The following is a 20,570-nucleotide window of genomic DNA, read 5'->3' on the forward strand; positions in this document are numbered from 1 at the left end:
CTCCCTCTACGATTTTTACCCTCCACACTGCCCTCCAATGCTAAATTTGTGATCCCTTGATGCCTCAAAACATGTCCTACCAACCGATCCCTTCTTCTAGTCAAGTTGTGCCACAAACTTCTCTTCTCCCCAATCCTATTCAATACCTCCTCATTAGTTACGTGATCTACCCACCTTATCTTCAGCATTCTTCTGTAGCACCACATTTCGAAAGCTTCTATTCTCTTCTTGTCCAAACTAGTTATCGTCCATGTTTCACTTCCATACATGGCTACACTCCATACAAATACTTTCAGAAATGACTTCCTGACACTTAAATCTATACTCGATGTTAACAAATTTCTCTTCTTCAGAAACGCTTTCCTTGCCATTGCCAGTCTACATTTTATATCCTCTCTACTTCGACCATCATCGGTTATTTTACTCCCTAAATAGCAAAACTCCTTTACTACTTTAAGTGTCTCATTTCCTAATCTAATTCCCTCAGCATCACCTGAGTTAATTTGACTACATTCCATTATCCTCGTTTTGCTTTTGTTGATGTTCATCTTATATCCTCCTTTCAAGACACTGTCCATTCCGTTCAACTGCTCTTCCAAGTCCTTTGCTGTCTCTGACAGAATTACAATGTCATCGGCGAACCTCAATGTTTTTACTTCTTCTCCATGAATTTTAATACCTACTCCGAATTTTTCTTTTGTTTCCTTTACTGCTTGCTCAATATACAGATTGAATAACATCTGGGAGAGGCTACAACCCTGTCTTACTCCTTTCCCAACCACTGCTTCCCTTTCATGCCCCTCGACTCTTATAACTGCCATCTGGTTTCTGTACAAACTGTAAATAGCCTTTCGCTCCCTGTATTTTACCCCTGCCACCTTCAGAATTTGAAAGAGAGTATTCCAGTTAACATTGTCAAAAGCTTTCTCTAAGTCTACAAATGCTAGAAACGTAGGTTTGCCTTTTCTTAATCTTTCTTCTAAGATAAGTCGTAAGGTCAGTATTGCCTCACGTGTTCCAACATTTCTACGGAATCCAAACTGATCTTCCTCGAGGTCGGCTTCTACCAGTTTTTCCATTCGTCTGTAAAGAATTCGCGTTAGTATTTTGCAGCTGTGACTTATTAAACTGGTAGTTCGGTAATTTTCACATCTGTCAACACCTGCTTTCTTTGGGATTTGAATTATTATATTCTTCTTGAAGTCTGAGGGTATTTCTCCTGTCTCATACATCGTGCTCACCAGATGGTAGAGTTTTGTCATGACTGGCTCTCCCGAGGCCATCAGTAGTTCAAATGGAATGTTGTCTACTTCCGGGGCCTTGTTTCGACTCAGGTCTTTCAGTGCTCTGTCAAACTCTTCACGCAGTATCTTATCTCCCATTTCGTCTTCATCTACATCCTCTTCCATTTCCATAATATTGTCCTCAAGTACATCGCCCTTGTATAAACCCTCTATATACTCCTTCCGCCTTTCTGCCTTCCCTTCTTTGCTTAGAACTGGGTTGCCATCTGAGCTCTTGATATTCATACAAGTGGTTCTCTTCTCTCCAAAGGTCTCTTTAATTTTCCTGTAGGCAGTATCTATCTTACCCCTAGTGAGACAAGCCTCTACATCCTTACATTTGTCCTCTAGCCATCCCTGCTTAGCCATTTTGCACTTCCTGTCGATATCATTTTTGAGAAGTTTGTATTCCTTTTTGCCTGGTTCATTTACTGCATTTTTATATTTTCTCCTTTCATCAATTAAATTCAATATTTCTTCTGTTACCCAAGGATTTCTATTAGCCCTCGTCTTTTTACCTACTTGATCCTCTGCTGCCTTCACTACTTCATCCCTCAGAGCTACCCATTTTTCTTCTACTGTATTTCTTTCCCCCATTCCTGTCAATTGTTCCCTTATGCTCTTCCTGAAACTCTCTACAACCTCTGGTTCTTTCAGTTTATCCAGGTCCCATCTCCTTAAATTCCCACCTTTTTGAAGTTTCTTCAGTTTCAATCTGCAGTTCATAACCAATAGATTGTGGTCAGAATCCACATCTGCCCCTAGAAATGTCTTACAATTTAAAACCTGATTCCTAAATCTCTGTCTTACCATTATATAATCTATCTGATACCTTTTAGTATCTCCAGGATTCTTCCAGGTATACAACCTTCTTTAATGATTCTTGAACCAAGTGTTGGCTATGATTAAGTTATGCTCTGTGCAAAATTCTACAACGCGGCTTCCTCTTTCATTACTTCCCCCCAATCCATATTCACCTACTATGTTTCCTTCTCTCCCTTTTCCTACTGACGAATTCCAGTCACCCATGACTATTAAATTTTTGTCTCCCTTCACTACCTGAATAATTTTTTTTATCTCGTCATACATTTCATCTATTTCTTCATCATCTGCAGAGGTAGTTGGCATATAAACTTGTACTACTGTAGTAGGCATGGGCTTTGTGTCTATCTTGGCCACAATAATGCGTTTACTATGCTGTTTGTAGTAGCTAACCCGCACTCCTATTTTTTACTCATTATTAAACTTACTCCTGCATTACCCCTATTTGATTTTGTATTTATAACCCTGTAATCACCTGACCAAAAGTCTTGTTCCTCCTGCCACCGAACTTCACTAATTCCCACTATATCTAACTTTAACCTATCCATTTCCCTTTTTAAATTTTCTAACCTACCTGCCCGATTAAGGGATCTGACATTCCACGCTCCGATCCGTAGAACGCCAGTTTTCTTTCTCCTGATAACGACGTCCTCCTGAGTAGTCCCCGCCCGGAGATCCGAATGGGGGACTATTTCACCTCCGGAATATTTTACCCAAGAGGACGCCATCATCATTTAATCATACAGTAGAGCTGCATGTCCTCGGGAAAAATTACGGCTGTAGTTTCCCCTTGCTTTCAGCCGTTCGCAGTACCAGCACAGCAAGGCCGTTTTGGTTAATGTTACAAGGCCAGACCAGTCATTCATCCAGACTGTTGCCCCTGCAACTACTGAAAAGGCTGCTGCCCCTCTTCAGGAACCACATGTTTGTCTGGCCTCTCAACAGATACCCCTCCGTTGTGGTTGCACCTACGGTACGGCCATCTGTATCGCTGAGGCACGCAAGCCTCCCCACCAACGGCAAGGTCCATGGTTCATGGGGGGATTTTTCTAAGTGTCCTGCCAATAAAACGCAGTCTTTGATTAGCCTTCCCCACACCATTTTCTGTGTGTTCCTTCCAATTTAAATTGTTCGTAATTGTAATACCTAGGTATTTACGGCTTTGAGATTAGACTGATTTATCGTGTAACCGAAGTTTAATGCGTTCCTTTTAGCACTCATGTGGGTGACCTTACACACTTTTCGTTATTTAAGGTCAACTGCCACTTTTCGCACCATTCCGATATTTCTTCTAAGTCGTTTTGCAGTTTGTTTTGAGCTTCTGATGACTTTATTAGTCGATAAACGACAGCAACATCTGCAAACAACTGAAGACGACTGCTCAGATTGTTTCTCAAATCGTTTTATTTATTTTTTATCTTATTTTTATTATTTATTTTATGGCCTTCATTGGACCACTCTACTCAAAAATACAAAGTTGTAAACAAGTTGTTACACAGGGATACAATTTGGATCAACAATAACTTAATATGATATTTAGGTAATATAGTTATTAGAGTCTATTCTTATATGAAAGGTGTTTTGCTCTTCTGTCTGCCCAATATTTCTTCATTCTTTCAGATATTTTCTTTCTTTCTTCATCTGAGACCACTCTTCCTGTACTCCTTTTATTGATTTTCATTTGTAGTCTGGTTTGCGGGTCTTGCAGTATTATGGTTTTCTCTATCTTGTTTTTAGGTCATCTACTGTAATTTGGAGTTCTTTTATATCTTCCTTAATTTCTGTGATCCCTTTAATGTCGCTCTTGCTATTCCACAATTTGTGTATTATTTTTTTACTAATCCTGTTTTCTGGAGTTCTCATCATATGTCCAAAGAATGAGATGCGTTTCCTCCTGATCGTGCTCTTGACTGGTTCTATGTTCTTATATACTGTTTCATTTGATGCTATTCTCCAATGTCCATTTATTTTATACTGTTTATTTATACATGTCCTAAATATTCTTCTTTTTATTTTTAGTATTCTGTCAATTTCTGCTGTATTAGTTGTTTTGAAGATAGTTTCAGCTGCATACGTTATTTCTGGTTGTGCAACTGTTTTATGGTGTTTTAATTTTGCATCTATAGATAGGCTTTTTTTGTTGTATGTAGTTTTGGTAATGTACTTTACGGAGTTCAGTTTTTTTGTTCTGTTCTGCCATGATGGCTTCTCATTTAGATTGTATGTTATTATTTCGCCTAAGTATTTAAATTTATCAACAGTTTTGATTTCCTGTTCTCCTATTGTAATTTTGTTTGCAAGTGGTGGATCAGTTAGCATAATCTCTGTTTTTTTCAAATGATATTCTAAGGCCTACTTTCTCTGCTATTTCTTGTAGTGATTTCACTTGTTGCCTGGCTTCTTGAACGGAGTTGGCTAGGAGAGCAAGATCATCAGCGAATCCCAAGCAGTTTAAGCTAATATCATATTTTGCACTTCCAATTATTATCATCTTTGGATTGTCCTTGTACCATTCTCTCATTATGTACTCCAGTGCACAGTTGAACAGTAATGGTGATAGGCAGTCACCTCGTGTTAAGCCTGTTTTTATGAGGAATGGTTCCGAAATTTCTCCTCTAAACTTCACTTTTGATTTGGTGTTGGTTAGAGTGAGTTGTATTATTTTAATTAGTTTTGGATGGAGTCCTAGATTTCTTAAAATTTTTAGGTCTGCTGAGACAGTCATACGCCTTCTTAAAATCTACAAATGTTATTGCCAGAGATTTGTTCCGTTTCTTGTAGTATGCCATAATCAATTTTAAACTAATTATCTGCTCTGCACAGCTTCTCCATGGTCTGAAACCTCCCTGATATTCCCCTAACTCCTGTTCTAATTGCTCCTTCATTCTTTCATATAGATCTTTGACAGAATTTTGTATGTGCAATCTAGGAGAGAGATTCCTCTGTAGTTGTCTGGGTTCTTCTTATCTCCCTTTTGGGTAGTGGGTGGATGATAGCTGTGGTCCAATATTCGGGGAATCGTTCTGTTACCCAAATTTTTGTTAGAGCCATGTGTAAGGAGGTCTTGACTGTGTCACTTGCATATTTCCACATTTCAACAAAAACCTGATCTTCTCCACATGCCTTATAATTTTTTTGTTCTTTAAGAATTTTTTCTACTTCTTGGAAAGTTGGAGGGTCTAGTTTGTTAGGTTTGGTTTTTATTGGGGAATTTATGTTGATTTGTAAGGGTTCTTTGGGTTCCTCGCAATTCAGAAGTTTGTTAAATGCTTTTGCCATGATTTCTGCATTTTCCTTGTTACTGTGTGTCATTCTTCCGCCTTCATCTTTCAGTATTAGTGTAGGGGCCTCATATTGTTGTAGTTGTTTCCCAAAGATTTTATAGTAGTTCCTGGAGTTGGTTTTATGATAATTACCTTCTATAGAGTTTATAATATCTTTCTGGAATCTTCTATTGATTCTTCTAATATTTCGTGTGAATTTTTTTCTTTAATTTTTTAGGTTGATGGCATTTTCTTCAGTTTTATGTGTTTGAAATTTCAACCATGCTTGGTGTCTATCTTCATGGAATTTGCACATTCTGACGTCCACCATGCATGTTTCCTTCGTGGGTTCAAGGGAGCTAGATTCTCTGCTTGTTTTTTAAGATTAGGCACTAGTTGTTCTAGATCATCTGTTAATTTTATAGTTTGTGTTATTTGTTGATATTTGTTATTCTTAATTAGCTGATGTGGGTCAAACCTCCTTTTTATTTTATTAGTTTTTTCGGTCCTCTTCTTTACTGGAGTGAATTTGATTTTAATTTTAACTATATAATGGTCTGAGCCTGTGTCTACTCCTCTCAGTACTTTAACATTGTGGATCTCCTTATGAAATTTTTGTCCATACACACATGGTCTAGCTCCCACTCCCCCTTCCTCCAGTCTGGATATTTCCATGTTTTACGTTTACTTGGCTTCCTCTTAAAGTATGTTGATTTAGATATAAGGTTGTGTTCTCTGCAGAGTTCTACAAGTCTTTTACCGTTTTTGTTCGTAAATTTATGTGGACCTCAATTTCCAATTATATCTTTATATTTCCTTTGTTTTCCCAACTGATCATTGAAATCTCCCAATAAGATTTTTACATTCTTTTTATTTACTCTGTTCACAGTTTGTTGTAGAAGGTCCCAAAATTTGTCTACCTCTTCCTTTGTTTTTGTTAGACAATTTTTTTCATTTGTTGGGGCATGAGCATTTATTATTGTATAGGTTTTATTCGTTGTTTTAAAGCTTAGAGTCGCAATTCTTGGTGATACTGCTTGGAAATCCGTTACTGAATCTATTATTTTTATATTGGGACAAATAAGCCCTCGGTCACAAATATTAAGTCAAAATCGACCTGGTTTTCTAGTTCGATAGTGAAAGAAATTTTTTCATGGAGGTCGTTTAAAAGTTTAAATATATGATCAATTCCATCGGCGGGTCGGTTATATGTCTTAGAGGAATTGGAGATTTTCAAACATCTCACTCGTCATGATGGCCTCATTCTCAACGAACAGCTGCAGCTGCGAAATAAAACCTTTTTTGACTGTATAAAGCCATTGCTTGATCTTTGATTCAGATTTCCTCATGCAGTTTACCGAAATGTTGTTTTCCTGTTACATCTTTGCTGTTTTCTTGTATGTCATAACTAACGTTTTTTACGTTACAAAATGCATCTCTATTTAAAGCAGATAAATATGTAACTTCATCCTGTTATTATTAATGCTTACGTTATGCCTGAATCAGCTGCATCACAATTTCATGTGTCTAATTTTGAATGTACAGTAGCCTAGTTGTTTCTGCGGCTACTAGATGCCGCTCGTAGCAACACCATGTTTACTTGCCCACACTTTCTAAAGTGGGCACCTCAGTCTTGTTGCAACCCTTGTTCACAGTACGAGCAGCCCTTAGCGGCTCACCATCTCACAACTGTTCATGACGTCGCCTTTCCGGCTTAGATCTTTTTTAATATGTGACTTGTAAGTACTGCATCTTTTCGAGTCAGTACAAACTTTAATTTTATTAATGTACTATGTACCTAATATGTTTTAGTACAGTTAGTCTAATTCTGAAGACGACACTCATAGTAGCGTCGAAACCAGGTCAATTTTGACTTAATATTTGTGACCGAGGGCTTATTTGTTCCAATATAATTCTGACACGGTCACTGAACCTTAGCAGCTATGTTCAAAGTTTTATTATTTTTATGTTTACTAAAAACCCTGTTCCAAACTGGGGACATTGTTTCATTGCCCTCGGTCCTGGTTTCCCATTATAAATTCTGTATCCTTGTGATTCGAATGGGTCCTCTGTGGTGTTTCTCATTTCTTGGATCCCTGTTATTAAAATTTTTTGTTTATTTAGTTCATCTGTGAGCTTCTTGAGTTTTCCGGTCTGAAGTAGTGAGTTTATGTTGTGTGTTGCTATATAATTTATTTGCTCATGTTTAATCTTCTTTTTGTGTTTTAGTGTGCATTTTGATGGTTTCAAACGCTCCGATTCGTTGCTGCCTTCTAGTTGACTACCCACCGAATCCGATGTAGCCTTTTCCTGCCTTTTTGAGCAGAACGGTGGAATATTTTTCCTAAAAGGCCTTTCCATTTTTTACTTTCGAAGGTTGTCAACCTTAGTTGGAGCAACCTCCGATTTACAACTACGGTTGTTAACCGCAGAGGGTGTGTTTTCTCCGCGTGAGCTATTTTATTTCACTCAAGTCCGCGGGTTATCCGGTGAGGACTTCCCTATCCGCCACCTGGGACGCGCCACGTAGGAGTATCACCTCTCCTCATACTATAACAGCATAGTAGGTTCGTGGATCCCAAATCGTTTATATAGATAAGAAACAGCAAAGGGCCTGTAACACTACCTTGGCGAACGCCAGAAATCACTTCTGTTTTACTCGATGACTTTCCGTCAATTACAACGAACTGAGGCCTCTCTGACAGGAAATCACAAATCCAGTCACGTAACTGAGACGATATTCCATAAGCACGCAATTTCACTGCGAGCCGCTTGTGTGGTACAGTGCCAAAAGCCTTCCGGAAATCCAGAAATACGGAATCGATCTGAAATCCCTTGTCAATAGCATTCAGCACTTCATGTGAATATAGAGCTAGCTGTGTTTCACAAGAACGATGTTTTCTAAAGCCATGTTGACTGTGTGTAAATAGGCCGTTTTCTTTGAGGTCATTCATTATGTTCGAACACAATATATGTTCTAAACTCCTGCTGCATATCGACGTTAACGATATGGGCCTGTAATTTAGTGGATTACTCCTACTACCTTTCTTGAATATTGGTGTGACCTGTGCAACTTTCCAGTCTTTGGGTACAGATCTTTCGTCGAGCGAACGGTTGTATATGATTGTTAAGTATGGAGCTAATGCATCAACATACTCCGAAAGGAACCTAATTGGTATATTGTCTGGACCAGAAGACTTGTTTTTATTGTGTGATTTAAGTTGCTTCACTGCTCCGAGGATATTTACTTCTACGTTACTCATGTTGGCAGCTGTTCACGATTCGAATTCTAGAATATTTACTTCGTCTTCTTTTGTGAAGGCATTTCGGAAGGCTGCGTTTAGTAACTCTGCTTTGGCAGCACTGTCTTCGTGATACAGCTATGTGCTTTGATAAAATCTTCTCGGATTGATAGCCGAGTCCACGCGTCGTTCTCCGGCAACGTTACATCAAGTTTCTTACTTGACATCTTCACGTGAAGTGTCGGGTTCTGCATGTTGAGCAGTGTAAGCGTAAAATGCTGTTCCTGCTGTTCCTGTGGGGAAGAAAAGAAAAGAACCTTAGCTATACGAATTGTCCTTGGGTGATGTGGCGATGATATCCTGTTTCTGCTGCGAGAAAATTATTCTCGCAGCAGGTCAGGCCAACATGTTGTTAGTGGCCCAGGTTACGGGATAGCGCAGCCTTCTCGTAGTAGAATCTCGCGATGATCCTGAATCTGTCCTTCAGGATCGGGATGCCTGTGTCCTCGTGCAGCAGACGAGTGGAATATTCCCTCAGAAGACGAAGAGCGGTCTTCAGATCTCGATTTCGGATTCTTTGCAGCGAGTCTGCTGCCTTTCCCCACTCCACAGCTGCGTATTTTAACACTTGTTGGACCAGTGTTAGGTACAGCGTGATGCCAAGTTGCGGCGGCAGTGTCGACTGCGTGTTCAGCAGCGGGAAAAGAGCGTGAAGGCGCCCATGCCTCTGCTTCTGACGTCTCGGAGAGTCTTTGGGCTAGAGTAACACCTATATATTTTGCCGTCTTACTCCACAGGATAGGTGCTTCCAGAATTTCGACGGGCGGAAGGACTGGCGGCAGCATTCTTCGGGTGAAGATCGCTGCCTGGCTCTTCGTTGCGTTGAATTTCAGCCACCATTTCGTTGACCACGAACCCACGGCGCCACACCCGAGTTGGAGACTGCGTTGCACCGTGTGCGCGTGCAAGCTGCGGGTGTACAGCGCTGTGTCATCGGCGTAGAGGGCCAATTCGACGCGGTCCACCTGCGGTGTGTCGGCAATGTACAGTGAGTACAGCAAAGGGCCGAGCACCGATCCCTGTGGAACCCCAGCACGTATCTGTCCGTCTGTGGACGCACCATCGTCTGCCCTGAGGTGGAACGTTCGCTTCGCTAGGTAGGATCTTAGGAGAACTGCGTGTGCTGTTGGTATGCTGAGTGCACGAGACCGTCGTGCCAGACGCAATCGAAACCTCTGGACATTTGAGGAACATTGCCCCAAGACATTATCTTGTTTCCAGCACTCTCATCGCCGGCTCTACCAGTCTGAGAAGCTGGTTAGAGGTAGAATGACCGCTGCGAAAACCAAACTGCTCGTCCGATATAACAGCCTCCTGGGTGACGTGTTCAGCCTTTTCGCGTACAACCTCTAGAAAACCTTCGAGAGGGACGGGAGCAGGCTGATGGGTTGGTAGCTGGTGACGTGACGTGGGTCTTTGCCGGTCTTCAGGATGGCCACAACTTCAGCATGTTTCCACTCCGCCGGTTAGCTGCCTGTGCGGAGTATCTCGTTGAACACGTCAGGTAAATGCTGGTGTCCTCCTGGTGGGAGATTCTTCAGCAGTTTGTTGTTTGCACCGTCATTGCCTCCTGCTTTATTGGTGTTCAGGGAACGAAGTTTCATCGCAACTTCTTCCTCTGTAATCGGCTCGATTACGTCCTCTTCATTCCTGGCTGCTATGAAGATCAGGAGTCGCTTGTCGACCCGACGGCTGTGTGCCTCGTCCATGACATCTGTCACTGGGGTGAAGTTTGCCAGCACGCTGGCTTCTGCATGTAGCTCATTGAAGTATTTGCTGGTTACTTGTATCGGTGGTAAGCGCTGTCGGCGCCGCAGGAGGTTCTTCACGATTTTCCAGGCGCTGCCGTCGTCTGGGTTGAGGGCGGACACTAAGTCTCTGTTCCTGTGTTCTTCGACTGCTGCCTTTGTCTCCCGTCGCATGCGGTTGGTGCGGCGTTTGGTGTCGCGTTAGCAATTGAAATGCCATTCAAGGAACAGTCGATTTTTCTCGGTGATGGCTGCCAGAATGTGTAGCGGTAATTTCCGCGAGAAGCCTCGTGGTCGCTGCGGTCGTCTCGGGTTGGCTGGGTTTGCTGCTCGTACGATTCTTCGGTTGAGGAAAGCTAGGGCTGCGTCAACCCCGACTACTTCGGGGTTAGCCGCGTCTTCTAGAGACTCTAGTATTTTCTCTTGGAAACGGTCGCAGTCCAAGTTTATGTAATCTTATCGCTGATCTGGAAGAGAGGCGTCGATCATGTCCATCTCATAAATGACTGTAACGTGGTCGGATGATAGTACGTTCCGCGTTTCGGCGTGTGTGAATTGTCCCATGCCCTTCAGTAGTGCGAAGTCACATCCGGTCGGCCTCGGGCGGGAAAGTGCGTAAGGTCAGAGGGCTCCAGGCAGACTGTGCCATTTCGATGAACAACGCGGGAGAGCCGACGTCCTCTGGCGTTGGTGACGTGAGAGTTCCATTCAGGATTTTTCGCATTGAAACCTCCCGCAGTTAAAAGTCATCCCTCTAGTGACAGCAGAGAATTGAAATCTGCCTCGTGTATCGGTCTACGGGGCTGCCGATATACCGACACGAAGAGAATTTTCACAGCGGTGGTGTTGACGACCACTCCCATGGCCTCCAACATGGCGAGCTCTGGCATGTAGAGTCGATGATGTCACAGTGACCTCTTCATGTAGATGGCAGTGCCGCCCTTGTGGGTGGCTCTGTCGTCTCGGTAGCAGCAGTAGTTCGCTGCTCGCACGTTCACCCCAGGTCTGAGGAACGTTTCCTGCAACAGACAGATGTCAACATCTTCGTCCAGTAGTAATTGGCGAAATTCGCCCTTCTGGGAACATAGTCCGTTCGCAATGAAGGATCATATGTTCAAACAATGGATATGGGCATTATCCGTATCGTCCTTGCAGTTTGACGGCGTTGGTCTAGAGGGCCGCCGCTGCTGCATCGACGAGTGTTGGAATTTGGTGCATAAGCTGACTCAGTGGTCGCAGGAGCGTACTGAGTTAGCAGGCGTCCGTTCCGGTGGCTGCGACGTTCTTCGTAGCTGGAGTACTGTCTGCTGGCTGCTGCGCGCGCTGGACACGTCTGGCGGCTTTCTTGCAGCGGAAAGCATTGCAGCCCCTTTAGCTTGCCACACGTAGCCCGTCACAGTTAAAGCAAGTCGGCAGGTCTTTCTTCTTCTTGCCGCACTCCTTGGTCCGGTGCGGTCCGGCGCACTTCGCGCAGCGGTCTGGCATATGGCAGTAATGAGCCAAGTGCTCCATGCCATGGCAGGAGTAGCACTGAGCTCTCCTACCTTTTGCACGAAGAGGCTCAACCTTAACGTCAAAGTCTGCGACCTTTTCCACCTCGAAAATTTTTGTCGGCCAGGATAACAGGAACAGAGGCATGCTCTTGTGTGTCCTAGGCGACTTCATTAGGCCTGCGGAGCGGACTGGAAAACCCTGAGCAGTCAGCTATTGCTTCAGGAACTCCAATTCCATCTTCGTTGGAAGGTGGCAGAAAACCACCTTCAGTTACTTCTGCGGCTTGGCATTGTGTGTGAAGCATTGCCTCTTTTCTTCTTCCACGAGCTTCATGAGCTTGCGGCAGTCAACGATACACTCCAGTTGGACCATGTACAGATCAGAGTCTGCCCTGCGAACACCGCGGGGTTTGGCGACAGAATGTATCTTCTCGTGGAAGTGCGCGTAGCTTCCTGACCACCCGATGGTGATCACTGGTGGTTGGGGCGGTTTCTTCAGCTGGGTCAGCGGCGTCCTGTTCTCTTAGGCGTGTCACCTCATCGGTTTGCAGTCTCCACAGCAGTCGGTCACACTTGTTGCAGCTCAATGGCTTTCGCAGTGTGCTTCCTGGTCAGGAGCGATGAAACCGTCTTCATCGGGTTGATGCGGGTATGCACCACCTCTCCTCTTCGCCCTGTTCTGTAATATGAATTTCAGAACCTATATAATCTTCTTGTTGACGCAGCATTGTGCAACCGACTGTAAGAGACTGCTGGATCCAGCGCACCAATTGTTAGATTGGGGTGCTACTGTCTCAGCATTCTTAGTGGAAAAATTTCAGGAAATGTTTCATAAAATGTTGACACATCTTTTGCATAATATCTGCAGAGGAGAGAGCAGCTTTTGGATCCTCGCAATGAGAACTATGTGGAAAAAATTAATGTGAAGTACTAACGACTACTTAAATACAGCTATTAACTTTTACGGCTACTTTCAGTAAAACAGCTCGTTCTTTGCTGTGTCACAGCCGAGCTCAATTAACAGCGGTCTCTAAGCGAATCTGATACGTAGCTTGGAATGGAAAGGTTGGCTTCCACTCTGGTGGAGAAAGGCGTGAAAGTTCTCCTTGCCTGTGGGTCGGCTGCTGCCTTCTCTCGCTCAGTTACGTAAGTGACGGTGCCTTAGCCCCGCAACAGTCGAGACATTTATCTTAGCGCCTTTCGGGTGAACGGGATGTGTGGGACTGCACAGGATCCGTATAGACTAACGAGAAAACTATCGATTGGCGCAACAACAATCACCTTCCTGGTACTTGTTGACACTTCTGCTGCTTCGGCTCGATGGGCTTGTTGGTGGGGGGGGGGGGGGGAGGGGGGGCTTGCTCTACGGCTGCCGCATTGCGCTTCCTCGAGGTTTGGGCCACCTCCATGTCCTCACCCGGAATGGGCGCGTTCGCCCCACCTTCCTTCGGTGCTGCTGCTCCTGCCGCGTCGGTCGCGATCGCAGTCGGTGCGGCTGTCGCACCCGCGTCGGTTGGTGTCGCTGCTGTTTTCGCATCGGGCGCGCTGACGGCCGACGTTGCAGCTGCTGTTGCACCGGGCGCGGTTGCGGCCGGTGCGGCTGGTTTGCCGCCAATGACTCCACAAGCAGCAATCTGCTGCCGAGTGGAGGAGGCCGTCAGCGTGCTGGTGTTACTGCTTGCTGTGTACCTGGCCTTCGCCTTGATGGGGTACAGGATACCTCCCGTGCTAAGGCGGTGTATAGCAACTTCACAACGTTCGGCTTTGGCTGCGCTGGACGCCTCAGCCGCTCGATTGCTCAGTGCACTCCTCGCCAAATTGGCAGGATTCGACGGCTGGGAGCAGGGAGGCGGCGCTGACAAGAAAGTATCCGTTAAGCGCCGATCCCCCACAACCCTAGAGTTGCAAAAGCGACGTTCTCGTTCTGGCACCTCGGGCGAGGTTTTGGTCGTCCTGCCGCGCGGGGTAGCCGTGCGGTCTCAGGGGCCTTGCCACGGTTCGAGCGGCTGCCCCCCGTCGGAGGTTCGAGTCCTACCTTGGGCATGGATGGGTGTGTGTGTTGTCGTTAGTGTATGTCAGTTTAAGTAGTGTGTAAGCCTAGGGACCGATGACCTTAGCAGTTTGCTCCCTTAGAACTTACCACAAATTAAAAAAAAAAAAAGAACGTGGGTATGGGTCGTCCCTTGAACACGACACTTTGCTTTAAGTAAAAACACAACACTTCTATTCTTTTGCGAAAGGGAGCGACACGTTCACGTCGATCAAACCGTTCGGAGTCGCTAATCTCCCTGCACAGAGGTGGTAGCCAGGACGAGATGTCTTCTTCCCATAAAGAGAGAAAAAGAAATCGGCGGCTGCCTAGATTCCAGGAGTTGATACTCGCGTGTGCGTCTCCTTCACGGCGCAGCGCTATGCGAAGTGTCCGGTTCTTCTCTGCTCTGGTGATGGCAACCTCCCTAGGGATTGTCTATATTCTGGAGTTAGTTGTCCTTGGACATTTATTCCAATGCTACTGTGTTGAAATTGGTTTCTGGCGCTATTGGTGTGGCACTGGACTAGTCTGAGCAGACAGGAGTGAATTTCTAGGAGTACTTGAAGGCTAGTGAGCTTATGAGGAACGTGTCGTCTTCTTCTGTTTGATTCTCAGCGTTACATCGATGATATGACGCCAGTCGTGTTCTGCGAAAGCTGGATACCTGTTTATCAGGCACAGGTCCTTCTTGGGGATGATGGCCGTCAATTTGGCGATTTCCCAGCGGAATACGTATGGCTTATGGGGAAGGGAAGATTAGGGGATATTAGATGCTGTATAAGGATAGGGATAAATGGGAATCTTTTATCGCGTATCACTTCCAGCACTTGCTGCACGGTTTCCTCATCCGGTAGAGGATATGGCTCAGACGGAGGCGGCACTGCCACTGATCCATCCTCCTCATCGGTGGATGCCTGTTCTTGCGTCTCTTCCATCTACATTTACATCTACTTCTACGTCCATACTCCGAAAGCCACCTGACGCTGTGTGGCGGAGGGTACCTTGAGTAGCTCTATCGGTTCTCCATTCTATTCCAGTCTCGTATTGTTCGTGGAAAGAAGGATTGTCGGTATGCCTCTGTGTGGGCTCTAATCTCTCTGACTTTATCCTCATGGTCTCTTCGCGAGATATACGTAGGAGGGAGCAATATACTGCTTGACTCCTAGGTGAAGGTATGTTCTCGAAACTTCAACAAAAGCCCGCATTACACTTGTCTACATTGAGATTCAATTGCCATTCCCTGCACCATGCGTCAATTCGCTGCAGATCCTCCTGCATTTCAGTACAATTTTCCATTGTTACAACCTCTCGATTTACCACAGCATCATCCGCAAAAAGCCTCAGTGAACTTCCGATGTCATCCACAAGGTCATTTATGTATATTGTGAATAGCAACGGTCCTAACGACACTCCCCTGCGGCACACCTGAAATCACTCTTACTTCGGAAGACTTCGCTCCATTGAGAATGACATGCTGCGCTCTGTTATCTAGGAACTCTTCAATCCAATTACACAATTGGTCTGATAGTCTATATGCTCTTACTTTGTTCATTAAACGACTGTGGGGAACTGTATCGAACGCCTTGCGGAAGTCAAGAAACACGGCATCTACCTGGCCCTCTGAGTCTCGTGGACGAATAGCGCGAGCTGGGTTTCACACGACTGTCTTTCTCGAAACCCATGCTGATTCCTACACGGTAGATTTCTAGTCTCCAGAAAAGTCATTATACTCGAACATAATACGTGTTCCAAAATTCTAAAACTGATCGACGTTAGACGTATAGGTCTATAGTTCTGGACATCTGTTCGACGTCCCTTCTTCAAAACGGGGATGACCTGTGCCCTTTTCCAATCCTTTGGAACGCTACGCTCTTCTCGAGACCTACGGTACACCGCTGCAAGAAGGGGGGCAAGTTCCTTGGCGTACTCTGTGTAAAATCGAACTGGTATCCCATCAGGTCCAGCGGCCTTCCCTCTTTTGAGCGATTTTAATTGTTTCTCTATCCCTCTGTCGTCTATTTCGATATCTACCATTTTGTCATCTGTGCGACAATCTAGAGAAGGAACTACAGTGCAGTCTTCATCTGTGAAACAGCTTTGGAAAAAGATATTTAGTATTTCGGCCTTTATTCTGTCATCCTCTGTTTCAGCACCATTTTGGTCACAGAGTGTCTGGACATTTTGTTTTGATCCACCTACCGCTTTGACATAAGACCAAAATTTCTTAGGATTGTCTGCCAAGTCAGTACATAGAACTTTACTTTCGAGTTCATTGAACGCCTCTCGCATAGCCCTCCTCACCCTACATTCCAGTGGAGCATCGTGCGCCTGCTGGTCGTCAACCTCACTTGCAGTCGTGGCAGCAGGCGGCCCCATTTCCGTGACATCCTCCGAGAGCCCCCGCGCCTCAGCAGGGGCCGGAGGGTCTTCTGTCTGCGTCGCCGCATCCACTACTGCCGGGTAAGCGGGGAGGGCGAGCGTCGTTTTGGCAGCGCCCATTTCATCACATAGTTCCGCTAGTAGGCAACGTACTTCTTCCGCCTCAGCTTTCAGGGCTGCCCTCTCTTCCTTGAAGGCAGTTTTGAGAGTGGCGGTTGCTTCGTCGGTGGCTTTCCGCAACATTTCACGGAGGCCACTATCGTCTTCTTCTTCTCGGCGGCGCGTCCCGCTTCCCCGTCCTTGGTGGGAGGGCGGGGCGGCCGCCTTGTCTTCAAGGGCCACCTCTTCTCGTGTGGTGACCCTCTTCAGCTGCATCCCGGTCTTCACGCAGTTGCACCTGCGCAAGTTATCAGCGTGCATGCCGCCGTAGTTTGCGCAAGTAGCAGTCACTCCTCTCGGTTTGTTACAGTCGCGTGTGGCGTGCGCTTTCGCGCTGACGCTGAAAAGGACAAGCCTATCCTTGGCTCGAGATGGTGCGGATTGGACAAAATTTGTCATTCCTGCGGTTCCTGTAAAAGAGAGAAAAATATATTACCACTATTGTTGATTGGTCCTTGCTGAATAAGAGAAAGACGCACTCTGATGGGGGGTTATTAAAACTTAATCCCTCAGCAGGACAGGCCAACGCGTGGTTGTTGGCCCAGTCCACGGATGAGCCGGTAGCGGGAGTGTCCCGCTTTCTCGTAGAACTTCCTGGCGATGGCGCGAAACCTGTCTCGGAGAAGCAGGATCCCGGTGTCCTCGTGGAGCTGGCGCGTCGAGAAAAGCTTCGGAAGATGCATAGCAGTCTTCAGCGCGCGGTTCTGTATCCGCTGCAGAGTCACAATGTCAGCATCTGCGGCTTTCCCCCAGACCACGGCCGCATACTCTAACAGTGGGCGAACCAATGTTAGGTAAAGCGTGATGCCGTGTTGCGGTGGCAATGACGACTGCGGGTTTAGCAGCGGATACAGGGCGCGAATGCGTCCTATTGCTCTCTCTTTCACATCACGGATGTGATGCTTCCAGGTGAGCCTGCTGTCTAGGGTAAACCCTAGGTATTTCGCCGTCCCTCTCCATGCGATAGGTTCTCCCAGGATTTCGACTGGTGTAAGCCCTGGCGGCGGAGGTCTTCGGGTGAAGACAACTGCTTGGCTCTTCGTGACGTTGAATTTCAGCCGCCACTTTGTTGCCCACGAGCCCAAGGCGTTGCAAGCGCGTTGGAGGGGGTTTCTCAGCACTGGGGCGCTCATGCTGCGAGTGAACAGGGCCGTATCATCCGTGTACAGCGCCAGTTCAACTCCTGCCACTTTCGGGGCGTCGGCAGTGTACAGGGAGTACAGCGAGGGGCCGAGGACCGACCCCTGCGGCACTCCTGCGCGTATCTGCCGGTCTGTGGACGTGCCGTCGTCAGCCCTCACGTGGAAGGTTCGTTCAGACAGGTACGACCACAGTAGCGTCATGTAGGACGTCGGTATCCCGTGTTCAAAAAGTTTGAACTCGAGACTGTCGTGCCACACCGAGTCAAACGCTCGGGAGACGTCGAGGAACACTGCTCAAAAGTATCCCCTTGTTTCCAGTGCCCTCCTCGCCGATTCTACCAGCCGCAGGAGCTGGTGGGAAGTGGCATGTTCTTCTCAACACCCGAACTGCTCGTCCGGGATTATGCCCTCCTGAGTGAGGTGTCACATCAGTCTTCTCAAGTACAGCCTCTCGAAAACTTTCGAGAGGGACGGGAGCAGGCTGATGGCTCGGTAGCTCGATGCCTGGCGTGGTTCCTTGCCGGATTTCAGAATGGCCTCGACCTCCGCGTGTTTCCATGCAGAGGGGTAGACACCTGAACGGAGGATCTCGTTGAAAACATCGGCAAGTTGCCGGTGTAATCCCGGCGAAAGGTTCTTCAGCAGGAGGTTTGTGACGCCATCGTTGCCTCAAGCCTTCTTGGGATTCAGCGAGCGAAGCTGCACAGCAACTTCCTCCTCCGTTATCGGCTCGATAACGTCGCCTTCCTCCTTTGCGGCGCGGAAGGTTGGTAGTTGCTCGTGGACCCGCCGTATGTGGTCGTCGTCGATGACGTAGGCCACCGGTGTGAAGTTCGCTGCAAATGTGTCATTCAGAACGCTGGCTTTCGCGTCGAGATTGCTGGCGAAGTCGTTCCCGAGTTGTAAGGGAGGTATTCGCTGTCGCCGGGGTAGGAAGGATTTTACCACACTCAATACACTGCCATCCTCAGGATTGAGGGTAGACACTAGGTCTTCCCATTCCTGGTTCCGGTGCTGTTCGACTGCTGCCTTAATTTCCCGTCTCATGTGGTCTAAGCGGCGCCTCGTGTCTGGTTGGCGAGTGAGCTGCCATTCACGAAACAGTCGGTTCTTCTTGGTGATCGCGTCCGGAATAGGGCGCGGTAGCTGTCATGAGAAGTCTCGTGGACCTTGGCGATGTCTCGGCGTTGTTTCCTCTGCTGCTCGGAGTATTCTTCGCATTGCTAGGGCGGCGTCTGCCCCTACGTCAGCGGGGTTTGGGGCGTCCTCGAGCAGTTCGAGGGCTTTCGTCTGAAAGCGCTCGGCGTCGAGCCTGCGATAGCTCGGACGGCTCTCTGGAAGAGAAGCTCCGACCACGTCGAGGCCAAAAATGACCGGTACGTGGTCGCAGGACAGGACGTTAGGCGTCCGGGCGGTCGCGAATTGCCCGATGCCCTTAAGAAGAGCAATATCGTGCACGTCCGGTTGTCCCCGTATGGCCCCACGGTGATCGCGCCGTTGCGGTGAACAACGCAGGAGAGGCGGCGCCCGCTGCGGCTACAGTTCGTGAGTTCCATTCGGTGTGTTTCGCATTGAAATCCCCGGCAATGAAAGCTCGCCCCTCCAGCGACAGCAGGGCGTCGAAGTCGGCTTCGTCTAGCGGTCTGCCAGGCTGCCGCTACACCGACACGAAAAGAATCTTTCCGGCGGTGATGTTGACGGCCACTCCTTTGATCTCCAGCGCATTGAACGCCGGCAGTTGAACCCGGTGGTGGCGCAGTGTCTTCTTCACGTCGATGGCAGTGCCGCCCCCGTGGGTGGCTCTGTCACCTCGGTAGCAGCAAAAATTTGCTGCTCGCACGTCTACCCCGGGTTTGAGGAAGGTCTCCTGCACAAGGCAGATGTCGACCACCTCGTCCCGTAGGAATTGGCAAAATTCGCCCTGATGGTGGTGGAGACCCCGAGCGTTGAATGTGCAGATGGTTAATCCATAAATATGGTCTTTATCCATTTTAAGGCTGGCTTCTCCCGGTGGTGGCGTGGAGGGCGGCCGTCACTGCTCCCACGAGCACCGGTAGCTGAGTCATCAGCTGGTTGCGGCCAGCTCGGTGGTGTCTTCCTTCGCCGTTTCGGGAAGGTTTGACCCCATCGCGACGTTTCCCGTAGTCGGCAGCGGAGCGGCGTCCTGGGACCGCCCTGCGCAGGTGGCAACCCTCCTTGCAGCAGCGGGCGACGGCAAGCCGGCCTCCCCGACTGCAGGCGGTGCCGCCGGTGAGGGCAGCTGCGACGGCTGCGGTGCCGGGGCGGCCTCCCCTGCGAGCGGCTCTGGCCTCTCGGAGGGGGCGGCCGACCTCCCCTTAGCGACGTCCGCGAAGCTGCGGCTCGGGTTGAGGCGGCTGGCGCGCTTGAATGCGGCGCATCCTCGATAACAGGTGACGTGGTCCCCGTTACGGTAGCAGCACTTCGGCCGGTATTCTTTCTTCTTGAGGCAGTTCCGCGACTGGTGCTCCTCGGCGCACTTGCAGCAGCGCACAGACATCCTGCAAAATTTTGCCACGTGGTCCATTCTCTGGCAGTTGAAGCACTGGGCTCGTCTGCCTTTTGCGCAGAGTGGCTCGACTTCTACGTCGAAGTCGGCAATGTTTTCAACCTGAAAAATTTTCCGGTTGTCAACATTGTCGACCAATACCACAAGCAACAAGGGCACGTCCCTGTGGGTCCTGGGCGACCTCATCACCCCGACGTGGCGGGTCTGGAAGCCGAGTTCCTCCAGCTGCCGCTATAGGAACGCCGGTTCCATCTTCAGCGGCAGGTGGCGAAAAACGATCTTCAGCTGCTTTAGCTGTTCCGTGCTCTGCGTGAAGCAGTTCCACTTCTCGGTCTCACAGAGGTGCATGAGTTTTGCGTGGTCCTCTGTGCACTCTGCTCTGACCTTGTAAGTGTCGGTCCCAGCGATCGTATTTCGCTG

At 47.5% G+C, this 20,570-nt stretch overlaps 1 protein-coding gene across 1 annotated transcript; it reads left to right on the forward strand.

Annotated features, from left to right (window-relative positions):
- Nucleotides 1-13,333: 13,333 nt before the first annotated feature.
- Nucleotides 13,334-19,963, forward strand: LOC126088319 (angiomotin-like). The gene is made up of 2 exons (XM_049906451.1): nt 13,334-13,777; nt 19,769-19,963. Exons 1-2 carry the CDS (start codon nt 13,334-13,336, stop codon nt 19,961-19,963), a joined length of 639 nt encoding a protein of 212 aa, XP_049762408.1.
- Nucleotides 19,964-20,570: the final 607 nt, after the last annotated feature.

Source organism: Schistocerca cancellata, chromosome 6 (genome assembly GCF_023864275.1).
Source record: "Schistocerca cancellata isolate TAMUIC-IGC-003103 chromosome 6, iqSchCanc2.1, whole genome shotgun sequence".
Classification (NCBI taxonomy): domain Eukaryota; kingdom Metazoa; phylum Arthropoda; class Insecta; order Orthoptera; family Acrididae; genus Schistocerca; species Schistocerca cancellata.